We start from the raw sequence: 17,917 nt of genomic DNA on the forward strand, positions 1-17,917 counted from the left end.
TCTCCAGTGGTTAAATAAGACAAAGAACCTTCTTTGTTTCCCAATATACGCTACACTCAAGTCATTTTTTTATTTATTGCCAATTTCTCGGGTTCAATTAATCCATCACACAAGACAATATAAAAGCCAATCACTTTATCTAATACCTCCCCGAATTGCACGAGGGAGCACTCACTTTTGCTTGTGCGAGCTGAACAAGGAAATGAAGGAATGCATGGTTAATGGACCGCACGACTTCCTCATGCGCCAAGGCATCAGTCGGCCAGCCTCCGGGGCGGCCCTCCAGTTGCCAACAGATTTATGCTCCAGAAAAACGTTTAGGTCAGTAGATCTCATTCAATTAGGAAACATAATGCATTAATTGCCTTGCCGCCCACAAAAGAAAATTATTTTTAGTCCTCAATAATGGTCCGGAGGGGATACTCTATTAGTTTGCTATTGGCACAAGCAAGATGAGCTAGGACAGAAGGTAGTTGTATGCATTGGCTCCCCCGTTTGGGTTTTGTCCTTGGAGCAGAAGAATGATTCTCCCTTCTTTCATAGCATCAACCCACTTTGAAATCTACGGAAGAGATGGAAGAAAGAGATTAGCGTGTCTTGAAATATATATATACAAGTTGTGATCTAATAATTGACATCCCGAAAAAAAAGACCAATTATTCTTTCACGCGAAAGTTGGGACCTATGGCTATGGCTCTTTATTGATGAGACCAGAAGCATGGAATCGGAACTTTAGTCGGCTAATGTTCAATCAACGTCTTATATGTAGCAGGAACGCTATTGCTCGAGTTTCCTTAATCGCCATTGGGTTGGTTAGGGAGCTCAAGTTGGTCCGGGCCACCCAACTCGAAAAAGGTCAAAAAAGCACATGGAACATGCCATTTGACATACAGTCCTGGTTTTACTCAAAGAACATGGGGGGCAGGCAGTAAAAATCTGCATTTCCAAGGGAAGGCCATTCACGGCAGCATCAAGTAATAGCACAACCGCACCCTCCCTTTTTGCATGGGCCCTTCCTGCTCTCTTGTTACTGCTGCTCCCTTGTGGAGCATTCATAAAAGCCCGTCACATTACAAGTTATGCAACCACCTCCCACATTCCCCTCCCCTACAACACTTTTGCCTTCTCCATCATGGAAGAGCCACTCACCCATGAATGTGGCGAAGCTAACACCTCCCCTTCCTCCCCCTCCTCCTCTTGCACCACCACCACCACAACCTCCTCCTCCTCCTCCTCCTCCTCCTCCTCCAACTCCGCTTCCTCCACGGCGATCACCACCACCACCACCTCTTCCTGTCCCAATGCCTCACCAGAATTAAGCCAAGGTACAAAGATTCTTAAAAAGGCCACTAATAGTGGCTCCAAGCGAGAAGCGGAGGCGAGCAGCGGTGGCGAGGCTAAGAAGCGAAGCAAGGACGGCAAGCATCCTACGTATCGCGGCGTCCGGATGCGTAACTGGGGCAAATGGGTGTCGGAAATCCGAGAGCCGAAGAAGAAGTCGAGGATCTGGCTGGGGACCTTCCCGACGGCCGAGATGGCAGCCCGAGCCCACGACGTGGCCGCCCTCACCATCAAGGGCGAGTCCGCATACCTCAATTTCCCTGAATTGGCCCGCAAGCTCCCCCGGCCCGCCACCACCGCTCCCAAGGACATCCAGGCCGCAGCTGCTCTAGCTGCGGCCGCCACATTCGGCGACCTCAGCCCAGGGTCGTCTGGGAGCGTATGCCGGGACGCGGTCACCACCACTTCCGACTCCCCGCCCCCTGCAACCCCATCCAGCGGCGCCAACGACGACGCGCTCTTCGACCTGCCGGACCTCCTCCTCGACTTGAGAGATGGCTTCTGCTACTCCTCGGCGTGGCTGCCTCCGGCACCGGAGGAGGACAGTTCCATCGGATTCCGTCTCGACGAGCCATTCTTGTGGGGTTACTGCTAGACCTCGGAGGGTGCAAAATGTCCAGAGGATCTTAACCGCATTTGGCGACAGGAGCAACACAAGCACCGCTTCCATTTCGGGCCTCCAGCGGTCCAAAAGCATCAAATTCCGGTGGAACTGATCCCTCCTAAGCTGGAATTGAAGGCAGAGGTCAAATCTCAGAAATTCTCCAAATCTTTTGGTTGCTTGCTAGCTTTTCCAATTGCTCTACAAGGAATATCCAGCTGTAGCTCTTTGTAAAACTAGGGTCTTTCTTCACCTCTTCAACATACACTAGGCACTGCTAATTATGTCTAATATATATCTATATATTTGGTTTTACTTGTTAATGGGTGATCGGCTTTAATTTAAACTCCTGTGTACATGAATATATGGAGATTTGGAATGGCATTCAAGAACGTGGTGGATTCTACTGCCTTTCTTTGCAGAACTTGGAAAACATTTCATGGAATCACCGGGGGACGAAGCTGCCCCGAAAGTCCTTCCCATTCTTTATTATTTCTATTAATACTTTTTTTTTTTTTTTAACTTTGGGGGAATAACTTGAGCATGATACTTGATTTAGTTGCAAAGGTTAAAGAAGGATCCGGCCACATCAATAATCTTTTTCCCCCAAGACCTTCCTTGCTTTGGTAGAAGAAGATATGGTCTCTCTTTGTCTAGGGAGAACGATACGGCCAGCCTCCGGGTGACAATGATTCCTTAAGGTGGGTTAATTAGGCCAGCAGTTCTTTTAGCTTTTCTTAGTGAAAGTGTGTGATTAAGGAGAAAAGGGCTTAGCCCACTAAAAAAAAAATTCTCTAGAGAGGTGAGTGGTGCATGACATCAACGACACTAAGCTGTCAAAATAGTTCCCCTCCCAATCATTGCGGCCACGTGTCGCTCCCTCATTAGTTGAACTTGGCTTTTGGATTTAACCATACGTCAACAAGCCAGGTGGAATTTATTTTGTTAAAAGTGAGTGGCAGCTGATCGAAGGCTGATTTTGTTTGGGGACAGGCTGGCGGGTTAAATTCGACATGAATGGCACGTGCCATGCACGTGCAACGTGCATAATTCTGGTGGCCATCAGCACAATGTTCTCAAGTACATATTGGCAGACAAATGCTTGAAAGAGAACAATGTTCTACACTGGTGATGAGTGAATACATGAAGAAGTTGTTGGGTTCTTTGGACTTAAGGTGGGCCCCATTTGTTATGTCAATCACCCTAATTAATTAACAAGTAAACAGCTAGAGAGTTTGGTGCATTCAGTCGTATAAATCTTTTTCCCCTGGGAGAGAAGAAAGGAGGACAAGAAGGGAAAAAAAAAAAAAGATGGTTGGTGATGAACTTGTTACAAATGGTCTTTATCGAGCATTGAAGGCAGGACTGAGGCCCACAGCATGGCATACAAGAGGTAAGATTTTTCTCAAAGGTGTGGAAGCCTTTGCATGAGTAGTGAAGCATGATGCTAGAAGAACGAAAGGGGATGGATCATCGGCAGCCGTGCACGGCCCAGGCCATGGTAATATGGTAATGAATGGCACTTTCGAGCGAACGTCATGTTTTAGTATTGCCCACAGTAAGTTTGTGAGACCAAAGTGTATTGCAGCCAAAAAAGGGGAAAAAAACAAATAACAAGCTAGATGATAATTACATGGAGATAAGTACTTTGATTATAAACTTAGTTAGTTTTTTCTTAAAATATTATTAACGTTTCATTAGGCACCGATAGTGATGGGGGTTTAGGTCTTTATCATATCCAGACAATACCCATGGCTGATGTTCCCTAGCTATATTGTGTACAATTTCTTTTGAAACTTCTTATGTTCACACCAAGGAGTACGGAGGTTAAAACTTTCTACGCAAATTTGATCAGCTATTTGGCGAATACTGGTAACCCCTAATAAAATTGGGATCTTTGTCATGTGTTGAGCACAAAGAGTGACATGTCTGCTAGGTAGAAGGCAAATATTTAATCCAGTCAGCTGCCACATATTGTATAGAGATCGTTATTTGAAGCATATGATCGGTTTGTTGTTCTTACCATGCATGCAACCAAGTTCCACATATTGTATATCCTTTTCTGATATAACAACAGCAAGCAGCAATATATTATTATTATTATTATTCATCTCTCTGAAGTTCTAGAATCCACATCCTATTTTACCTTTTGGGTAGGGAAATGATCATTCACATATTGTATTCATAGATTGAGCCAATTCCATTAGGCTAGGCAATAGAGGAAAAACTAGCAAAATTTATGTAACTAAGACAAACTTTGTTTTAGTACTCTGGAAAAGGGACCGTGGATAATAATTTTGATTTAAAAAAGAGGGGTAATGACTAGATCATGAGAAGAAAGATACATTCTTTTGCTTGACTTAGACCTAATGGCCCTTTGGAAAAAGTTAGACGAGGGTCAGCACAAGCAAAGCATAAAGTATCACATAGATTTTCAATTTTTTTTCAAGGAAGGAAGGGGGAGGGCAATCTATAGCCAGCCTTAACTTTTCTTTTATGTTGGAAAGAAGGTCATCATATGCTTCTTTTATCCACCATCATGAGATACTTGTATGCTTTTGATGCATGTTTCCCCGCTTCGTTTTTCTTGGGTTGTCTTTGGGACCCAAAAGAGGGAAGGGGGAGGAGCCTCATGTTACCAAGGGGAATATGGGCAGGTGCAACACCTGATTCTCAGATTCCAATGAATATAAAATTATGGTTAAACAATATTTCTTTTATTTATTTTTTTAGTTCAACAATGTTCTCATAATTTAATGAAATAGGTAATAGATTAAGCCAGTTTTTGTATAGAACAATCATGACATAGCAAAGCAGTTTATGAGTTATTTGATCCATTCAAAAGGATCACTAAACTCGATATGGATCACTTCAATGAATCATGATTGAGGTTGGATAATATCCATCACGTCAAGAAGCTGAATCATATGCCAAACTTTCAAAGCTTATAAGTTAGCCATATAATACTCGATTGAAATACCCTTTTTTTTTTTTTTTTCCTCCCAATCAGATAACTTTTTGACATTTATAATGTAGAACCATCCCTCTAGGAGAATAAAAAAAAAAACTGAAATTTTATTATTTGTGCCCCAAATCAGGCTCAATGAAACTGACTTTTTAAAAAAAAATATATCAAACATATCTCTCAATTTAAGAAAAATTAGATGGAGCGACAGAAGAAAAATTAATGTAGGAGTTGAGATCTACTTTCAATAAGATTTTAGCTTTTTATATTTATTTCTATTAGTTATATCACTCTTTAGAAAACTAGTTCTATTTGAACTAGGATAGCAGTTCAAGTTGAATTGTATAATGATAGACCTTACTATTTTTATAAATAGGACTATGTACTTCAATTTTTCCATCAATTGTAGCATTATTGAAATAAAATGGGATGTAAACACTCCTTTCACTAATTTTTCAATCTTTTTTTTTTAATTTTTTTTGAGAGATTCAAATTTAGTAGGTTGAGGGATCATTCTTCATTTTTCTCGATCAGAATAAGTTGATATCAGAGTTTCGATCCTATCCATCTATAGAAGCTTTAGTTTATGATTTAAATACACTAATAATATAAATAGATAGGAGAAAAGCTATCTATGCTTAAAGTACATCTAAGAATGAAGACAAGTATGCCCACTATTTCTATTGTGATGGATACTGAAATGAACATCTCATGTAATTGGAGGAGAAGATTGCCCACCCTCATAAAGATCGTATTTCGATTTGTGATACCTTCAAGAAAAATATTAGTATCTTCTATAACAAAGCTATCTCTCGTGCTTAGAGATAAAGATCTCTTGTCTAGCAAAGAAAAGCAAGAATGAAAACTATCCTCAAGAAAAGCTATGTGTTTCAGATGTGAGGTAGGGGAGTAGGCATTTTCTTACCTTTAATTTTGATTTAGTAGGACTTGCTTTCTCTAAAATGGAGGATTTATAATGCAGGAGAATCTTCAAACTTGATGTAGACCATTTTAATCATTAGAGTAGGGCAGAACAGTGTTGAGGAACAAATCTGCCATACTGAGAAATTGAGTTGTATGCTAAATTTCTACGGACTAAATTAGTTATATGACATTCGATTGAGATGATTTTTTTTTTTAAATCGGATAACTTTTTAAAATTTGTGATGCAGAGCCATCCTCTTAAGGAGATGAAAAAGGCTAAAATTCTATTATTTGTGCCCTGAAATATTTTTATTTTAAGAAAAACTTTGATTGAACGTATTTTTCAATTCGAGAAGAATTAGGCAAAGCAACAAAAAATAAAATTGATACAGAAGTCAAGATCTACATCTTGTATGATTTTAATTTTTTTATATTTATTTCTATTAGTTATAATTATTTTTGAAACATTAGTCCTATTTGAATCTAGAAAAAGAATCTGATTTGAATTATGTAGGGGTAAATGTTATTATTATTATAAATAGGGGCCCTATATCACAATTTTTAAATCAACTATATCATCATTTGACTCATCAATTAAAGAAAAAAAAGGACATAAACACTACTTAATTTTGCCAATTATTTTATTTTTTTTTTCTTCTTTTGGTTTAGATTCAAGTGGAGTAGGCTGAGAAAATTGTTTGTTCTGCCGATCAGATCAAGTTAAAAAGGTATCAGATCTCACTTCCACACTTTTTTTTATACGAATGATTAAGATATGACTCTTATTAAGAAGCATTATTAGCGGTCCTATGCTGATGTGTATGTAGATTATAATGTCTTATGGTGGTCCAAGAGCATCATAATTTGGATCTAAATCACTATGACATCAAAAGATGCCTGCAGGCTGCAGGGACGTTCCGTCAAAAACATGCTTACTTTCCACATGCACATATTGCATGCAAAATAACATTTGCAATTTGATCATCAACTTACTCATTAAAGCTTTATCGTAAAGACTTCTATGAATCGACACACACACACACATATATATATATATATAATTGGTGCTACTTGGTAATGGACTGTAAGACATTTTCGTATTCTATAGCATACTAGCTAGAATATTTTACAATTATATTTTTCTTTTAGTTCATGGAATATTTTTGGGGTTGTGTCTTCCATGTCTGCAAGAAGAAAGGAACGTAGCACCTACCAAAAAGAAAGCAGATAAGAGCACTGCCAGTGAGACCACCACACGTTTTCTAAAGGCCGCAGTGGACCGCTACAAGATAGAACCATAAACAGTAAACCAGGAAAAGAATAAAGGGGTAAAGCAACACCAATGGCTGGCAATACCTTATCTTGAGATTTTTTTTCCCTAGCTAGGCATTTCCAAAGGAAAATCATGACCCTGCTCCTATGCACTACTCGGTAATTGGCCAATAGCCTCATCTCAGAAGACTAGAAGGTGTGGTTACTGATAGAACACAAACGAAACAAAAGAAAGGACACAAGATAGAAGGAAAACAAACAAAAAGAGTAAAAGGAAAGGAGGGAAAGAGACAGAGAAATAAAGAAAGTAAATACGGTGGGGCCAGAAGCCAGCTTCAAGCACAAGACGTTGCTGGCGATGGCGACCAAGAAAGAGCCAAGTTAAAATTATTCATGTGTCAATTCTTATGGAAGAGGAAAAAAAATACACATGCAATATTCTTATAACTTGTCATGTATCACCATCATTTCCATTATTTACGTTGCCTTTGTCAAGCCATGCTGTCCGCTTTCCATGAGCCCTGCTTCCAAGGAGAAGTGAAGCCCAGCATTAGAAGAAATGCGTTTTAAGAGATAAAAAGTGTCCAAATAGTATGATCTATGTCCACATTCAAAAGATAGCATTTTAAAAATACCATTGGAGTGCTCGCCAGTCAATAATTACCATCTTACCTAAAGGTTTTTCGATGTGGTGGGAATGGAATGTTCCAACTACGTACTCTGGTTCTTCGCTTCCAGATAATGTCTCTGCTGTGCCTAAAGAAGTGATTGGTCTACTAAATTTTCCCATCGAGCTTTCGGCGAGTCAAACTTGGGCTTTCTGCTCAAGAGAGAGCAATGCATTCTTTTTGTGGATTTTTTTTTTATAACCATATGGTTTTCAAGGCAGTGATGCCTCTCAATTATTAATTGATGACTAATATAATTTCTCAATCTAAGATGCTATAGATTGATCCAATGATAGGCCCACACCTAGGCTCTAGAGGGTAATCACTACTCAATTCACTAGCCATTAATGACACCTTGGAGACTATTTAGTAGTCCAATTTTGTAAAATCATAATGCAATTTGTTTTTGAATAAAACATTGGTGTGCTAAAGTAATTTCAAGAAATGGGCTCTGTTTCATGGCATTTCCTCAACTAGTTGTGAATTTACTCTCTCTCTCTCTCCTTTTTTTTTTTTTTTTTTTTAATCATGGATGAACAGAGATATCTAACAAGGGGTATCAATTGGTTCCGTTGGATACGATGATTTTGGTTTGAAGTCCATGCTCACCCAATTTTGGCTGAAGTCTTAAAGAGCATGGATATGATTAAGCTCCAGCGTAAGCTTAGGATTCAAATTAAACCACCTAAATCCATTGTACAATTACAAAAAACATTCTGACTTGTCCTTTTTAACATGACTTGTCCAGAGTTCCTCTTTTCACCGCACATAAGTTGACCCAAAGGCAGGTAAGCAAGGTAAGTGGTCTACTTCTAAGCATTTAAGATGTGCGCAGGTCACAAAGCTAGTCCAACTCAAACATTTCTCTATCACATTACATGATTTAAGTTTTTTGAATATACATATATATATATATATATATATATATCCAAAATCACTTCTCATGTGTTAAAACTTACCTAGTGAATATTACCCTATTTTAACTATAACTTGTGGTGATTGACCATAATAACATACATATAATTGTCATCTTTGACCATATATATGATAAAACTAGACGACCGTATCAAATTCATTATTTTCAGAATCTCTATTTTCAAGATAGGCAATCGGTGCACGTGCGACACTCTGCACCGTAGAGGATCCTGCATTTGAGTTATATGCTAAATTTAGGCTTACTCAGTTAGGAATAACACATAACTAAAATAAGGCTAATTAGCTATTCTATATTGGCACATACGCTTGTACTCAATAGAAGTCGAAAGATAATTATATGATATTTTTCAACTGAAAGCAGGCTATTTGGTCTTCAAGAATGGATTCTTAATTTGCCACACTGCCAAACTAACTGTGCTCACTCCTGTGTGGCAATCTCCAACAGCAGGAAATTGGTATTAATTAACTGCAAACAGATTGCTATCCTAAGATACCTACTTACGCCTTTAAAATATACCTTGTTATATATGTCCAGCCGGGCAGAGAAAGTTATCAAATGGTCTGTGGGGTAGCGGGATACATCAAATTTATGGCCTGGTGATCAACCTCTTCCTGCGTTCCCATATGCGATGGAATAGAGAATTGAGGCAATTATAATAAGAACATTAATTATCAAGAATCCCAAAGCATCTCTTAACTTGACCGATGTCATCTTCTGCTTGCAGTGCTCCAAGTATTGCATCCAATTCCCTTGTCAGGGAATGGTAGTGCTGGAGTAGGTAGTCCTTTCATTCCAATGACAAAGCAGCAGGTATTTGTTCTAAATTTCTAATATGACTCTCCTTAAAAATAACTTGATATTTATTGTGATAGCGAGGGTCTACCATTCAATGTTGTATTATAACTGCCACCTAACGCAGTTTTAAACATTTTCATGTGCTCTATTCTTTCCAAAGATCAAAACTTATCCTTCCCTCTTTCCTTTTTTTTTTTTTTTTTGTTTTGTGAGACACGCAGGTATAAAGATTTTTATACTAGAGGGAAGCTGCTGGCTCCATTGTGAGTTTTTATTCCTATCGCTTTTATAATCTCATGGTGGGACGCAGTTATGTTATTATATTCTAGTAAAGAAGAGTTATATGCACTGCTAGAAAGAGCCGGAGGACTTGCACAGGTTAAACTATATCTCCGTGTCAAATACAAAAGTTCATAGCTCTGCCGTTGTTTACCAACCAGGTACACATGGGCAAGCAAATATGTCACAAGAACCAAACAGGTGGCCACCTGAGGAATGTTGTTCAACACCAACTTCTTTGGACATATGAATCCTGTTCATGCAAGCCTAATTGAACTGGTATTTGCTTAAGTTTAAATTTAAAGAAAAAAATTACTGGCATTTATATAACCTATGTTTAGCATCTGAATAACGAACAGAAAAAGCTCGAGCAGTAATATTGCATGTTGGATGGAACAAGCTGAACATGAACAAACCTAAGCCTACTTCTAGTTCAGCTTGTTTAATAATCGAGCCGAGCTTGAGCTAGCTCATTTAATTAGGAGATAAGCTCCATGCCAACAGCTTGGTTAAGAGATATAATGGGAATCTCAAATTATATTTGAGTCTTATGTTTGAAATATATTGTATTTTACGTGCTGAGCTCGAGGGAGGTAAGTTTAAGGGAAAGTTGGAAAATAAAATATGTTGTATAGACCACCAACCAGATCCTTAACCCCAGTGTTATATTTGGTTTATTTACGGTCCTAATTTTGACTACCGACCAGAAACTTGGCATATGATGTTGGTACGTTGAAGTCCCCTGCTACTCCACTAGCTGGAGAGAACCGAACAAGTTACCAAAGCAGAAGGAACCCGGCCCACAATAAAAGGCCCCCAGCAAGTTGCCAAAGTAGAGGAAGCCCACCCCGCAATAAACCCACAAGCGAAATTCTTTGCAGACCGCCCGAGGCGTAGAAAATCTGACATAGAGTGCACCGCCTTATCCGATTGGACTACGTAGCTACCGCTTTCCAACACAAATTTAATGTCCGTAATTTATTTTTTTATTTAAAATTTAAAATGATGAAAATACTCTTTTTCTTTTAAAAAAATTATAACATCCTGCGTTAAAATTATGACTTTTTATACGGGATGTCATAGTTTTTCATGGAATGTCATAATTTTGATAGAGGCATTTCATTATTGAAAAATTTATATGAAATTTTTCAATGACGAAAATATCCTTCCCTATTTATAACAGCTTGTGAAAAAATTATGACATCCTGTGTAGGAAGTCATAATTTCAACGTAGGATATCATAATATCGACACAAGATGTCATATTTTTTTCAAAAGAAAATGGATAGTTGCATCATTCAAAATTTTAAACGAAAATATAGAATTACGGGTATTAAATATGTATTGAAAAGCGGTGACTATGTAGCCCAATGGAATGAGATGGTGCACTCTATGTCAGATTCTCTATACCACTGGCGGTGTACAAAAAAATTTTTTCCACCGAGAGCGAAAATTTTCCAACAATAAAGCTCCCAGCAAGTTGCCAAAGCCGAAAAAACCCAGCCCACAATAAAAATGTTTCCAACAAATAAAGCTCCCAGCAAGTTGCCAAAATGGAAGAAGCCCAGTTCACGATACAATGTTTCCAACAAAGCTCCCAGCAAGTTGCCAAAAAAGAAGCAACCCAACCCACGATAAAATATCTCCAACGAAAGAAAAAGACATCGCCTAACATTAAATTTTGAAATTATTATGGGGTAAAAATGATAACCTATTATAATAATTATTCTCCTAATACGATTTTTAAAAATTTTTAAATGAAAATATTAAAATTTGAAATCATATAGCTGTAAAAAGGTAATGCGGAAGCTTAGGATGGACTCCACATTGAAGTTTAACTCCACTTTTATATATTGCCTTACTAGAATATGGCAATGCACTTTTTATTAAAATTAATTAATTAAACAAAATTATTTCATTTTTAATAAGAAATTTAAATAGAGAATGATAGTAATGCTACAGGAAAGATCTAGATTTCCTTAATTTGACAAGATAGGAGAAATGCAACATAAGGATCCGTAAAAGAGAGGAAATATGAGAGATACAAAAATGGAATGATGATCCACGGACGGTTGCACATGCCTCACCCAGCATCGTGTAGTCGAGTTAATTTTCCAACTTCTCCTCCTAAAGAGCCGACTCGCTTTTGAAAGTATATAGTTATCTTTATTCATAATTATAATTTTTTAATTATTTTATGAAAAGCCATTATTTTTATATGTATGCATGCATAGTTTGAATGTTTGATACGGACTACAAGGCTTTTTATGAATGCAGAAGGAAAAAAAAAAAAACTCTTATTTTTTTAATTTTTTTTTAAAAAAAATCAGTAGTACAACTCTTTTGACCAGTCAATATTAAATGTTGTTTCTTTGCTGATCCCTAGAGAGCCATTAAATTAAGGATAACGTTCTGGAATAAAAGTCAGATGTTTGATTAGATTAAGTCTATTGGTATAGACGGTCAAAATTCACTGACAGAGACATTTTATGCGAATAAACAAAGAAAAGTAGGCGATTCAACAAAAAGATCGAAAAAAAAGAAATATAGGCCCCACACAGAGATGTTTTGTCACTTTATCACGGATATATAACACCAAAAAAAACCCTAGTTCCGGCGAGGGAGATAAATCCGCGCCCACAGGTGCTTCCCCTTGATGACAAACTTTGCAGTCTGCTGCCCATTCAGCACTACCGCGATCGTCGAAGCACTTCTAAACACCAATCTCCCGTACATCGGCCGCTGCCTTGCCGACGCCTTCTCTATCATCACGGTCTCCACGCACGGCCCATATCGCCTGCCACATGTTCTAGTGTCAAAATTAATCACTAGTAGTAAAATTTATCACATACAGCCTTTGTTTAGGACTCTCTCTCTCTCTCTATATATATATATACTTACGTATTAAAGAAGTCTCTGATATCCTCTCTGGCGATAGGGTACCCCATGGAAAATGTGATGAACATGGACCTCTGCTCCTCCGGCGTGTGATCCGTTTCCGGGGACCAGGGTCTAGCCATGGGATTCAACACGGAGTGCGACGAAGGTGGCGTAGCGGGAGTCATGTCGCTCATTGCTTCGACCTCATCTTCGTTGCAGGGCTTCGATGAAGGCCCGCCAATGCGTAAGCCGCCGCTCGAGAGCACTCGACGGTGATCGGGGTGGCTCGAATCTCTGGCAACCCTCTCCATCAGTGCATCGTCGAGGATGATTCGGCACACATTCTCGAGGAAGAACCGCACCCCGTCGAATGCTATGTCCCGGTGGTACTCGAAGAACCGGAGGTCTATGGGCTCGGCCATGAGGAAGTTGGTGAAGGGAAGCTCGTCGCTCCGGCTGGGGTCCCGGTTGCCCATGAGGTGATCCAGACAGGCCTCGCCCTCGGCGATGAAGCGGAGGACGACGTCGTCCTGGCAGGCGGCGACGTGCCGGATGAAGTCGTGGTGGCCAATGGACTCAAACCAGAGCCACAAGGCCATGACAAGCTCTATACTCTCTCGAACCTGGCCCAACTCTCTAATAAGCCGGTTATAGAAGTCCCTCTCCATCTTGTAGAAGAGCATAAGATCAAGAGGTCGAGGATTCAGCGAGCCCATGGTTTATCTACCAATTAATAATGGCTATTTGTTGTGTTCTGCTTTTGATTTGTTTTCGGGAGAAGCAATGATTTAATTGCGTTGAGAAGCGAGCAGGAGTGGGATTGATTTGATTATATAGTGAGTTTTGGGAAGCTAAAACGTCTCTTGGAGAATGGCCTGAAAGTTGTGGACGGATGCGTTGTTTCAACGTTGGCGCCCCGTCTGAAGGATACGGCTATGCGGCAAGCGCGAAGCAACGGATTATTGAGAGAGACTATGAGTAGTTCAAATTTCTAACAGTCGCTCCTTCTCATCCGCAAGTTTTCCTCCTCTTCTGTTCCCAAAGGGTGCTTACTCTCGTCCCAAGAGACCCCAAATCCTCCCACTCGATCTCCTCAATCTATTGCTTGACCGCTAGCCTACCTCGTGGCACAGAGGATCCTAGCTTTGTGTTTATGGCTCGAGCTACTTGGTATCAACGTCGTGGCATTTGTTCGCGACGGTAGAAATCAAGACGGCCGTGTGCGTCGATTGACATAGAGGAAGCACTGCAAATTCTTGGTCGACTCAGACAGACGCCAACAACAAAATTCCAGTAGCTGCTGCACTCACCGTCGAGCCATTTGATCTCTATTTCTTCGACTACCACAGAAACCGGGCGGTCAGGGGCGACGAGAACTAGCACGCATTGCTTGGTGCAAACGAGAGGGGTGACCTTCCTCATGAGTTGCTGGAAGAGTTGAACCACGTACGGGTTGGAAGTGTTCCCAACTGAGTCGTTCGTTGGATTAGTGGTGAATGGCGAAAGGTTTGTTCGTTTCGTGATCAAACGGAAGCCCCTCTGGGCTCGTAGGTGCGCGAGCTAGCAAACACCGTTGCTGCTGCGTTCGTGGAGTCTTCATGCTGGTGGTGATCCAGCTAAAATAATCAGAGAATTTAGAAGTTTTGCGCTGTTCGTGCTTGAAATGACTTGTAATCTTCTATCAGCTATTGGGCTGAGCTAGCCTCCTTTTCAATCAAAAAAAAAAAAAGAAAAAAAAACTTTATCAGCTATAAAAAATCCGTGGATTATTTGTATATCATTTTTCATGGAGAATGCCATGAGTTAGGAAACAGTTTTGTATTAGAGTTAACTAGACGCCTCTATATCACGTCAGAAGATCTCCCGAGCTACGTGAATGGATTGTTATTGTATTTATATGTTAAATAGTGTAGTCATAAGAGGTATAATTGATGCACTCCGGAGGCATGTCATTGTTTATGTTAAATAGTATAGTCATAAGAAGTATAATTGATGCACTCCAGAGACATGGACAGATGTGATCCTCCAATTTAACAAAACTAGCATCCATCTAGTTTCATTCTAGAACGATTGGGACCTTAATTCTTCTGATCAAAAATCAACAGCGGAGATTCAGTAGCTTTTAGGAAGTGCTAGGTTAATTATACTTCGAAATCCTAGCTCTTCTGCCTCCATTACTACCCTTTGCATTGCTGCCGAGAACCATGCTATTCGTTGCCTTCTGCCTACCTGCTAAGCTGGTTGGCAAGACCACAATCTGAGAATGCTACATTGTCCTGGTTCTTTTTGCTCTTGTTCTCAGATTCTTTTGGCTCCTGTTCTCATATTTCATATTTAGACTGATTTTTTCTAAGACTAATTAAAGTCTCCACAAATTAGAGGAATAAATGTGGCACTAATAGGAAATTGATTTTTTCATGCAGCACTAGTACATTTTTTTTTAAAAAAAAAAAATTGAGAAGTAGGAAGGAGGGAGGAAATTTATTAAAAAATCAGGAAAGAAGATAAGAGAAGCAGAAAAGAGAGGCTTGAAAAGAAAAACAAAAACGCAAGTCACCGGTGAGGCGTGAAATCTGCGAGCCAACAGCTGCAAATGCCTGCTGGTTCTTGCTAGAGCAGAGCATCGACCGCACCAAACAAAAATTGCTTGCAGCCTTGTAGAGAACCTGAGAGACTGTACAACATGGACATAAAATTGCTTACAACCTGGCAGACCATAAACTCCTACTGAAGGAGTAATTACCGGACATGTGGAGCCTATTTTTAGGAGCCTTATATTTCTATGGTACAACAGATTTCTACAAAGCTCGATAGTAAGGGCATAACTTACCTCCATTGTTCACAAACTGATGCAAAATTTAACAGCAAAGAATTAGTCCGCAGTAAGTTTCCATAGTGGTTTGTCTCACACCTCTAAGGCCTCACAGATTGCAGACGTTGATGCAAGCACTGAAGCTCCTGCATGCCTTTCTTAGGAGTTCCTCCATTTCCACTGGGGTGCAACAGGTACATTGTTCCTCTGCGTGTGCACACACACGCCTCCATTTCCACTGGGGTGCGACAGGTACATTATTCCTCTACGTGTACACGCGCGCGCGCGCGGAGAAGGTACATTGTTCCTCTGCGTGTCCACACACAGAGAGAGAGTGAGAGAGAGATTCACATAAATTAAGGTGGGCCCCAACATCTAGCACAGGCATCGGCGTCGAGTCGGGCCTCCCATTACACTATCCGACCCGGTATGAACGGATCATGCCCGACAAAGCCCATTAAAAGGAATCAAACTGGGCTGAGGATTTGCGATCCACGGCCCAAGCCCGATATGGTCCAAAAGAGCCTGGCTAGCACGACCCAGCCCATGGGTCAGGTACGGCCCACATGCTAGCTCGATCTTTTTTTTAAAATTTAAAAAATATAATTTTTTTGTAAATTATAAAAGAGTTAAGGTGTAAAATTAAAAATAGATGTGAGATTTTTTTTTGTAAAAATAAAAAACCACCTTATAATGGTGAGGGGCTTGGCGTGGATCCCTAACGGTTTATAAATAATAATCAAAATGATATAAGAGAGAGAGGGGGGCTAGGCTTGACCTCCGAATACAATGAGAAAAAGAGAAGAAATTGAGGTAACTCACCTCAATAATTAAAAAGGAAATCTAAAATATTACAAATATGAGAAATTAATAATTAAAAATCTTACTGATCGTCAGTATGTTTGTATCGTCGTCGTCATTGGATGTTGTACTATATCTACCTTTATCTTGAAATCTCACCTCGACATCAATCAATCTTTGAAGCAAAGCAGTATCTTAATTGTTTCGTCGGTCATCCTACTCTTTTCGTCCAGACTCGTCGATCTGCACTAAAAGAAGATTCCAATATTATTGTGGATATTGACACAGCTAAGATATCACATGTAATGGTGGATATTATAGGATATTAATTTTTAATATTTTTCTACCATACTAATATATCAAGATTTTCTATTTGATTTTCATCATATGCAAATTAAAGATAATTTCGTAAATAAAATTCAAGTTCACTATTTAAAGATGAAAATAAAGATGAATTTAAAGAAGTATGTGTATATCTCCTATGTGTAATAAATAAGAAAATAAATGATGAACAAGAAGTACTAGAAGGAAAGACGGAGGTTTGTGAACGAGAAGCACTAGATCCATAAATCTTATCATCGTATAAAGCTATCATAAAGAAGTTAGTTTACTTCAGTTTTAGCGGGTTCAGAATTTTGATTCATATTTTCACAATATGTATTAAGTAAAATCAAAATATCACTTAATTTAATATGTGGATCAAATACAATAGCTAAATTATATACAAGACATATCCTATCTCAATACTCATTCTATTTTATAAATAATAAACTCTAAAATATCATCTTATCTATGTTATACAAATTTTTGGTTAATAAGATATACTTATTATAAAAATGAATTAGAAATTGGATAATAAACATCAGAAAGAATTTTAGTGGCATTATAAAAATTAACTAAAAATTCTTTCAAAATTTTATCATTGTTCCAATCAGTTTCAGTCAATGTAAAATCTAATCCACAATCATTAATATATACACTATATATATATATATATATATATATATATATATATATATATATATATATATATATATATATATATATATATATATATATATATATATATATATATATATATACATGATGCATATATATATATATGCATCATGTATCATTGTATATATCGAGTTCCGAGTAACTACATTAAGTTTAAATTTTATAAAACGTTTATTATGATCTACACGCATTTGCTTAAATTCTTGAGATCTTGCTCTTAAAACTTGAATAAAAGAAATTATATTTCTAATTTTTATAATAACATCTTGAACTATACCCATGTTAGATTAAATAAAGAGATTTAAAATATGACATATATATCTAATATGCAATAAATTTTTATTTAAAATGGGATGCAATGAATCTTTCAATAATCTAACAGTAGAATTATTATTAGATGCATTATCAAAAATAATAAATATAATTATATCATTAATATCATATGCACATGCAGTTTGATAAATAGCATTAAAAATTTATTATCTAGAATATAAAAAATTAAAAATATGAAAAATAAGAATATATTTATTTAATAGCTAATCATTATCAATATAATGAGCAGTAACAGCAATAAAATAATAACTACTAACAGATGCTGTTCAAATATCAAAAGTTAATGATATTTTTAAATTTAGGATAGAGAG

The 17,917-nt window shown here is 38.2% G+C and overlaps 2 protein-coding genes across 2 annotated transcripts; one reads left to right on the plus strand and one right to left on the minus strand.

Moving 5' to 3' along the window:
• The first annotated feature begins 973 nt into the window (after positions 1-973).
• LOC105043684 (ethylene-responsive transcription factor ERF038) lies at positions 974-2,288 on the plus strand. Its single transcript, XM_010921342.4, has one exon. It carries the CDS (start codon positions 1,133-1,135, stop codon positions 1,934-1,936), a length of 804 nt encoding a protein of 267 aa, XP_010919644.4. The 5' UTR covers positions 974-1,132; the 3' UTR covers positions 1,937-2,288.
• A 9,907-nt stretch (positions 2,289-12,195) lies between these two features.
• LOC105043873 (uncharacterized) lies at positions 12,196-13,509 on the minus strand. The gene is made up of 2 exons (XM_073255099.1): positions 12,683-13,509; positions 12,196-12,578 (listed from the first exon to the last, which is right to left on the minus strand). Exons 1-2 carry the CDS (start codon positions 13,375-13,377, stop codon positions 12,389-12,391), a joined length of 885 nt encoding a protein of 294 aa, XP_073111200.1. The 5' UTR covers positions 13,378-13,509; the 3' UTR covers positions 12,196-12,388.
• Between the last annotated feature and the right edge of the window lie 4,408 nt (positions 13,510-17,917).

Source organism: Elaeis guineensis, chromosome 4, assembly GCF_000442705.2.
Source record: "Elaeis guineensis isolate ETL-2024a chromosome 4, EG11, whole genome shotgun sequence".
Classification (NCBI taxonomy): domain Eukaryota; kingdom Viridiplantae; phylum Streptophyta; class Magnoliopsida; order Arecales; family Arecaceae; genus Elaeis; species Elaeis guineensis.

Excerpts from the sequence above, each read along its gene's own strand:
- LOC105043684 (XM_010921342.4), top strand. The coding sequence starts at position 1,133 with ATGGAAGAGCCACTCACCCATGAATGTGGCGAAGCTAACACCTCCCCT.
- LOC105043873 (XM_073255099.1), bottom strand. The coding sequence starts at position 13,377 with ATGGGCTCGCTGAATCCTCGACCTCTTGATCTTATGCTCTTCTACAAG. Across the intron at positions 12,579-12,682 it reads ATCAGAGACTTCTTTAATAC|GCGATATGGGCCGTGCGTGG; the intron begins GTAAGTATATAT and ends AACATGTGGCAG.